This window comes from Scyliorhinus canicula, chromosome 14, assembly GCF_902713615.1.
Source record: "Scyliorhinus canicula chromosome 14, sScyCan1.1, whole genome shotgun sequence".
Lineage (NCBI taxonomy): Eukaryota > Metazoa > Chordata > Chondrichthyes > Carcharhiniformes > Scyliorhinidae > Scyliorhinus > Scyliorhinus canicula.
Window position 1 is genome coordinate 155,759,395 of NC_052159.1, and position 8,743 is coordinate 155,768,137.

At 47.5% G+C, this 8,743-nt stretch overlaps 1 protein-coding gene across 1 annotated transcript; it reads right to left on the reverse strand.

Annotated features, from left to right (window-relative positions):
* Positions 1-909: 909 nt before the first annotated feature.
* Positions 910-7,644, reverse strand: zic5 (zic family member 5 (odd-paired homolog, Drosophila)). Its single transcript, XM_038818823.1, has 2 exons — positions 6,605-7,644; positions 910-2,817 (listed from the first exon to the last, which is right to left on the reverse strand). The coding sequence occupies exons 1-2, from the start codon at positions 7,590-7,592 to the stop codon at positions 2,384-2,386; spliced, it is 1,422 nt and encodes a 473-aa protein (XP_038674751.1). The 5' UTR covers positions 7,593-7,644; the 3' UTR covers positions 910-2,383.
* Positions 7,645-8,743: the final 1,099 nt, after the last annotated feature.

Here is an 8,743-nt window from a genome sequence, read left to right on the forward strand (position 1 = left end):
TACCAGCAATGTTTCAGAAGAATATAAACTGGAAAAAGCCACCCCCAGGCTGGGGCTGTATGTCTTGAGTTCTATAGATCTCAACTTTTAGGTGCACAGTATGAGATATCTATCTGCTTTAAAAGGCAACACTGCGTGTCGTTCCATGTTGAAACCATTTTACCTGATGGCACAGTTTTTTTTAACAATCCCAATGAGAAAGAGATTGCGCCACCAACATCACACTTGAAGTCAATCGTCAATAGTGGCGCAATCGTCCATATGGATTTTCGGACCACCTTTGGCAGTTGCGAGGCAGGTGTGGGATTTTGGAAAAAGGGAACAGTAATGGTGGAATTTCGCGGAATATACAAACTGAAATTGACTTTCCGCCTGTTCTCTTTCCCTGGACTGTTTCTGGGATTTTTTTTTAAAATACCGGAGATTGGTGTGGCATTTGTGTGCAATTCACCAAGCGCAATGCTTCATTAATACTGCTGATGGGTTAAAAGTAGGCACAGTTACATTTCTGCGTGTACAAGTATTGGATCTGTGAAAAGGGCATGGGCAGAGCGAGGTGAGACAGGTATACATTGCTGCTTACCTGGGACCATGCTGAAATGCCAATCACAGGCAATATTAGGAACTGTTTGATCTCCCGTCTGCCAATTGTAGCCAGGTGGCATCTTCAATGTTTACTGTGGCCCTTCTGTACATCCTATTTACGATGGCCAGGTAAATATTTATAATGGGGCAAGTGCAGCCATGGAGCAACAGACATAGGAATAGAAGTTACACCAAGGGCCCTAGGTCGAGTAGTTTCAGACCCATTAGCCAACGAATTGATTCCCCCATCATGGAGGTAAGGATTTCCATATCCGCAAGACAAGGACTTACTGATGAGGGTACATTTAATACACAATACGGTTGTTAACACTGAGGAAAAACAATATTTGTTTATTCACAATTTTAAAATACATCGTCACAGGGTTAAACCTCCTTCACTGAAACACAATTCTAATTGATGTACACGTGGACCATTCGTCGTTTCAAATGAACTGCTATCACTCCGTTGCATTATGTGTGTGTGTGTGTGTTCTGGGGGGTAGGGAATTGTTTTCAGATTCCAATCAAAGGTGTCTGGGCGGTGTCTGTTAAATGACTGCAACATGCATGTTAATAACATATGCACCAATACTGTAGTTACAACGGTTAACTACAGCACCAGGAAGAAATAAACAAGCACATATCTCCATCTTCACATTTCACGTTTCATTCAAGTAAGCAAAAAAATAAATGTTCTGACAGACCACACATTCATAGACACCACGATACGGCACCAAACGTAACAATATAATTCTTTGGTGTGTCTGTACTATTGCAGAAAGATATTACACATCAGCAAATAAATTATAGTTTACAAATTAAAGAGCATTCACGGACGGAAATCTTAAGGTAGCTAACGATTATATCAACGGCTCGCAGCTCACAACGATTATATACAAACTCTACAGGGACAGGCCTGTCATTTTTGCGTCTCCTGGCCTCTAAGGACATATTAGTGCTCTTTAGTCTGTTTGTATGAAGGCCTGAATAATTATCAGTAAAATATGAATGTTTTTTTGTCAATACCACAATGGAGAGAAGGTCACACAAAAGGTTGGTCCTACAGAATCCCAGTGAAGGTTGATATATTGGCGGTACTGATTTCACAGGGTCAGGATCCTCGCGCTTTTCAGCATTACTGATATACGACTCACTTAGGGATCTCCTAATTCAACTCTTTTTTTTTGGTAACAGTGTAAAATTTGGGGCGGATAGACATGAGCTCGTGCGTGTGTTTCATTAGAGAACCCGGGAGCACTGAGTCATTTCGGTTCAAGGCAGAAATATGACCCCCCCCCCCCCCCTTCCAGAGCTGGAATCAACACCAATCCTTCGCTCAGACCGTCCAATTGTTGCTACTGTCCCCAACACCGCTTCCAGCTCTGCAGGCGGTGACCGTGTGTCTCCCCTGTGCCGGCTCCAAAAGGCGGATGTGTCTTCTAGCCCACAGGAATGTACGATTGCCAGGCCGGAGTAGGTCAGCTGATATGTTTCATTTCTTTGAAGTCACGTTTGAATTCATACCGTCATTATTTACAAGTCTTAAAAACAAATCAAGTTGTGACCCTCTCTTGTCTGCCATGATCTCAACCTTGGCTGCCACAGACAATGAGAACATCGAGTAGAAAAGTCGAATGGGGCCGGGTCCATAACCCCTTCGATTGTTTTCTTACGAGGTTTGAAGCTGGTTGACTTCAGGAGATGGGAGCTGGTTTGATCTGATGGCCGCCGTCGCTATAAACCTTTCTCCTGGCCATTCTCAAGGTGCCTAGACGAACGCTTCCGCAAGGCCCCTATGTCAGAGCATAGTCCTGGGGTCAGGGTCCCTGTAGCCCTCCTCGTCCTCGGTGTCGGACGAGGTGGCGTTGCTTGAAGGGGTGTGGAGGCTGTTGGCTGCCCCGCTCCCCTGGCAGACATACCACTCATTGAGGTTGGTCACTTGGGAAGATACGCTGGCAGTGCGGCCCCTGGCTGACTCCGAGGCTGGGGATACCACCCCCAGGGACATGTTGGAGAGCTCGTAACCGGAGCTGAGGGGAGGCGGGGGGGATTTGCAGTGCACCTTCATGTGTTTGCGGAGGGAACTGGGGTGAGTGTAAGACTTGTCGCAACCTCTGACTTTGCAGTTGTAGGGTTTGTCACTGGTGTGGACGTGAGAGTGTTTCTTCCTGTCACTACTGTTGGCAAACCTCCTGTCGCAACCATCGAACTCGCATTTAAAAGGTTTCTCTCCTGCAAATAAAAAGAGAAAACACTGTAAGGATCAGACAAATGGAGTGACATTGGAGAGCAAGGTTTTTGTTAAACGTGTTTCTATTGATTGTGGGGGTTGGACAGACTGCACGCGGTTTATTGGGACCATTTGAGTTCTGCTTCCCAAAGTAAATTCCTGCCTCACAGCTGTGGCATCTTCATTGGCGGCAGTGTGCGAAAGGGTATGAAAGGCGCTATGCAAATGCAAGTGTCCTTGTTTAAATGCACATGCACGTAAAATGAGAGCCTTATAACAGTGACCAGTGGCGGGACTTTGACCCCCCCCCCCCCCTAACGCATCACAGCTTCTGTCTGCATTCTGAAAGGGGCAACAAAAGCAAAGTATCCAATTCACCCTTTCGTTTGGCGTGAATGCATCTCGGGGAAAATTGCTCCTCTTTCCTAAGACTGCCCCTGAGTACTTTGCGAAACCTGAAGCCACGTCTTAAACGCATTTTAGCCAAATTGCACGTTCTTCCTCCGCAATATTGAGAAACTGACATGTTTATCACTTGACCCCGGAGCGGGAAATCGCTGCTGGTGTTAATGGTTGGGCTTTCCTTGGCCAGAAGTTTGCAGGCAACTTTTATTTAAACCCCCTTCCATTGTCACTATTTAATATTTATATTCGGCACTCACACCAACCCACATCGATCCTCCGGGGCTCTGTCGAGAGGATAACTGAACAGGGTATTGGCGTTTGATATTTGCATGGTCAACATGCAACAACCCCTTCAACAAAAAAATCTGTAACAACTCGAATTGAACCGTTTCGGCGGCCGTGAGGGATCAACCCTGAGCCTCGCCCCTTTGCTGTTGTCCTTTGTGGCGTTTCTCGCAATGTTTATTCTATAACTCGGCACCCAGTGGTCTGATATTTCAGTGAATGTACTCCCAGGGGCAATATTGTGGGTCAGGCAGGTTCCATTAAAATATTCCAATCGCCAAGAGGGACATTGATATTTACAGGCCAACTTTGCAATAACTCGAGCGAGCCGGAATCTCCCGTTTATCTATTTATTCGTAGATTAGAGTTCAAATGGAAATCAGATTCACATCACGTCGTTTCTTGTTTTTGTTTTCCAGCCTGTACTTGGGGTGAAGTTGAAGAAGGACAATAACAGCCGGATTGGTGGCCATTTTAGTAACAGCGCGCACTTTGCATCATTAGAAATGCATTTTGACCCTTCTTCCCAATGTGATTGAGGTTGACTTGCATTGAATGTCTTTAGTATCTGACACGTACCTGGCGGAATATTTAAAAACAAGAATAATGATGTGCCTGTCCTGGATCTGTTTGCGCCACTATTCTTCCGCAGGGATTGTGATGGAGGTGGACAAATGCAGGGGCCACAGGCTCCTTCCAGTATTTCGGCAGGCCAGACCCGCTTGTACATTGTAAATTTGGATATTTAGCTGTGCCGACTCCCAGGGACCGATCAGAAACTTGCACTTTGCAAAGTGTCTGCTGTTCGGCCTGGCGGTTAGTTAGGAGTATCTGACGGCAGGCTGCGATTTTTTGCAGAAAGACACTTTGTGAAAGACCTTTGACTGCCGTGTTGCATTTCTGTGTGAGCTGGGTCCAGGAAACATTTGGCATTTGATGTAATTTTTTTTTTTAAACCCTCAGACGTAACCTGGTCCAGGGCTTTGCGAGTGAGCTGGGTCCATTAGTGCCTGGCAGCTCACAGTCCTGTCACCATCAACCTGCCGACCACTCGAATTTCCTTGTGCTCCCAGACATTTCCCTATTTCAGAGGCACCGCTTTTATGTCTGAATGGGTACAGAATTCCTCCCGTAAAGACGCGGCTTTGAGAATATCGATGCCTCAGTTTAGACAACGCACGAGTGTATCGAACACAACACAAAGTCTCAGCAACGCCCCCCCCCCCCCCCCCCCCCCCCATCCTCCTCCCCAGGGTAACACACAGCTTCTGTGTCTGAACAGTACGAGTTTCCAAACTTATCAATTCTGCGTCCTGACGCCAAAAGACAGACAACACAGGCCCCTTCGAATGTATTTTTCTTTAAAAAAAAGCGAAAAATTATGGTAATTGACTTTGCAAACACACTTGGCTCACATCACCATATTGTGTGTGTTTATGCCTTGGGGGGGGGGGGGGGGGGGATTTGCATTTGAAATAGTGGCGAAACCGGCTCCACCAAACCCAAACCCTGGTTTGTTTTAGTGGCCGCTGCCCCTACTCTGCATTTCAGCAGCATCGCTTCCATTTGTTGGGCGGACATTGAGTGTGGATGGGCAGTTCCAGCTCCATTGAAAGTGGAGAAAGTGATTCTGCTTCTCCCCTGGGACGCCGGTGACCGTTCTTGTGTTATTTTTTTAAATCTGGGGCCCATTAAAAAATATTAGTTTTCCTCTCCGAACTCCTCCTCCTTTTCGTGTCCAAATGGCCACTATTCGGAAGGTTAAGCAAATGCCCGCTTCCTAACTGTAGCATGGAAGCATACACAGGCCTGAAAAGATGGAAGTAATGCATCAGGGTGTACGACGGCGCCCAGTTTGGGATTCACCTTTAAGGTGCTGTGTTAGGTGGATATAAGAGTACAGATTGGGTAAAGTTGGCCTTTTAAAACACTCCATTACTTTCCACACTTCTCTTGAGAAAAGATGGACAAGATCCGGCCAACCGAATCCATCCTTCCAATGGGGTGCTAAACAACATAACTGAAACACACATTCCCAGTTCGACCCCCCCCCCCCCCCCCCCCCCGACCCCCACGTTCTTTTTTTGGAAAAAAAAACTTGAGCAACATATTCTTTAGATAAAATCTGTAATCAAAGCAGTCAAGGCCCATTTGCTCTAACATATAAACAGCAAATTAAGAAGGCACTAAAGAAATAAGTGTAACACTATCTGTTTGTACCCTGTCACAGGGCGCTATAAATCAGGGCAAACAATTAAGCAAAGCATACGTCAATAAACATTCTCCAAGGGATCATATCTGTCTTAAACAATAAATTCTGACCAGGTTGAGTTATTTCGCAAGGAAACAAAAAAAAAACCGACACACGAGAATCCGAATAAACTTTGTTGAAGTTGGATGGGGCACAGCCCTGGGGTATTACTAGGCGAGGCGATTGTTCCTGGAGTATATTCACTGTTACAGATTGTGCTGCCTCTGTGTGAATCGGGACAGCTCCTCTCAAAAACTCTTCAGTAGTATTTTACAACAACTCGACTCGTCCGATCAACAATTTCAAACCCCCCTCCCTCCCTCCTTGTTTCTAAACCTTTGGCAAAACTGCACTGGAATCTTTCTCAACCAAATCTCCTTTCCCACTTCGCCAGGATCATTCTCAATTTCATTTTATTTTGGTTCCAAAATCTTAGGGGAGGGGGGGGGGGGGGGGGCTGAGGTAGGACCTCGCTTCCTCAACCCCCACACCACCTCCAGGAAAGGCACCTTCATTTCAAATCAGTGACATGACTTCCCGGGCGGGACACAAAGGGAGGCAGGCCCCTGTTTTAAATCCCTCTGGAAAATGTTCCCAGCCTGTGGAATGGAACAAACGCAAACCGCGGTGGGTGGAATTTAACGTTCTCCGAATTTGTGAAGGGGTGTATTGGTTTGCAGGCGTGTTTATGGCACAGTGGAAATGTGAAGTGGTTAGATTCGGGATTCAGGGTGTGTATGTGTGTGGGGGGTGCTGAGGGTTGATTTAACAGAGCTGTATTACCCTGGGATGCGGGCAACTGGACCGGGCGGGGGGACAAAAGCGCAAAACTGCTGAGAAACACCAACCTGTGTGAGTCCTCTTGTGAATTTTCAAGTTTTCTGAGCGGGCGAACACTTTGCCACAAGCTGGGAAGGGGCACGGGAAGGGTTTCTCGCCGGTGTGCACCCTGATGTGATTGACCAGTTTGTACTTGGCTTTGAAAGGTTTGCCCTCGCGGCTGCACTCCTCCCAGTAACAAATGTGGACGCTCTGCTCAGGGCCCCCGACATGTTCCACCGTGACATGGTTCACCAGTTCGTGCATGGTGCTGAAGGTTTTGGAGCAGGCTTTCCTGGCAGTCTCTCCCTGGTCAATCCACTTGCAGATCAGCTCCTGCTTGATGGGCTGCCTCATGTACCTGAAGAAGGCGCCGGCACCGGGGTGAGCCGTAGTCAGGTTAACGTTCAGATTCATGGAGTTGTAAGCGTGCAGAGAGGCGGCCGGGAACTGCTCTGCCCGGTGGTTGAAGTGCTCCTGCCGGTAGAGATCCCCCGCTAAGCCCAGGCGCATCTGTCCGTTGAGGGTGTGGTGGGATCCGGGTGCAGGGGGGTCGTGGAGCCCCTGGAAGACCTCCGGGTGAGGGTAGCTGGCGGCTGAGGGCAGGAACATGCCGTGGTGGTGGTGGTGGTGATGGTGGGAGGCAGGGGCAGGGTGCTGCTCGCTCAGCCCGTGCATGGAGAGGTCCCTCCTGAGGATATAGTCTCTGCCGCCCGCGTAGCCCGGGTGGTAGGAGCCGGGGGTCTGGCCCGAGCCGAAAATCGCTGCCGTTTGCGTGTCGGGAGGTCCGGCCATGTGCTGGGATGGACTGAGTTTCAGGGCAGTGGACTGGCCCATATGCTCCGGCCCAAAGGGGGCGAGGGCCACGCCGGGGTCGCTGCTCATCTCCCCAGGGTGGAGGTGTGCATGATTTCCCAGCCCCGGGAAGCTGGACATACTGTGCTGCGGATGGTATTTGTTCGCTGCCAGATCCGCTAATCTCAGAGCTGAATTCCGCTTGCTTAACGCGGCTTCCATAACTACACAAAGCTGTCCATCCGCACTACTTAGTGGGACACTTTAAAAAAAAACTCTCTTTACAACACCCCCCCCCCCACCCCCCACCCCACCCCCACCCCCCAAAAAAACGAAGCTTCAAAATACTATTGAGTGCACTTCAAGCACTTTTTTTTGAGCACTTTTAACTCAGCCTTTCTCAATCTTGTCCTCAAGCGATTGGCAGAACACAGAGCGATTAGAGGACACAGTGGGGAAATATAGTTCAGCCATGGCAAGGCCGGGGATTGGCGACTTGGGGCTGATTGGCAGATACGCCGTTCAGACAATTCGCCCGTTCGCTGCGGAGCAGCGCAGCGGGAACCTCCCATCTCCCGCCCGCACACCCCACAATGTTGCTCCTGCTCAAGTTTTGACTGGGAAACTTCAGGAAAATCGGCACTTGTTTTTTTTAAACCCCATCCCCCATATGACATGAAACCTCGATAAGTGGTCATTACAGAATTGCAATGCTCCCCCCTCTGCACACACACCTCGCCTACACCCTGGAAGAATTCATGTATTTTCTGCAGGGATGTTAGTTGTAAATTTGAACAATTCGCCCATCAGTCTCTTGTTGGAACTATGGTTCGCTAATAAAATCAAACAATGATAATTGCCTCCCAAAATAATTTCTAAACGCATTCCAACGTAAAGATAACAGCGCCGGTGTTGCAAGGCAGCATTTTACAGCATCATTTCAAATGTAAACCCTGCTTTACCATTATCGAAACGATGCTGTAAATATTGTTGTTTGTTACCAACTGAGCATAATTATGAATAACCATTTTACAGGATCGGATATGTTAAATTGTCCTTAATGGGGCACTAATTGAAACTCTATATGCCTGTAAATCGTGAAGGCATTCATAAATAAAACGAAGGGGTTGGGAATATTGGTACAACGTGTTTCAGCAAATCGTTATGAATAAAGTGTGCAAATTAACGGATTCCTCAAATTCGAACTGGTGTTTTACAATCAATATTTTAGGCCTATATCCCTGTAGCAAATTACACAAATAAAGGCGGGAAAATATTTAAACGGGCAGATGGATAGAGGGATGCATTCGAATATTCGGAGTGTTTTGCAGTTGCAAATCTATTGATTGAAGTGGGCTTGGTTGAAAGTGCAA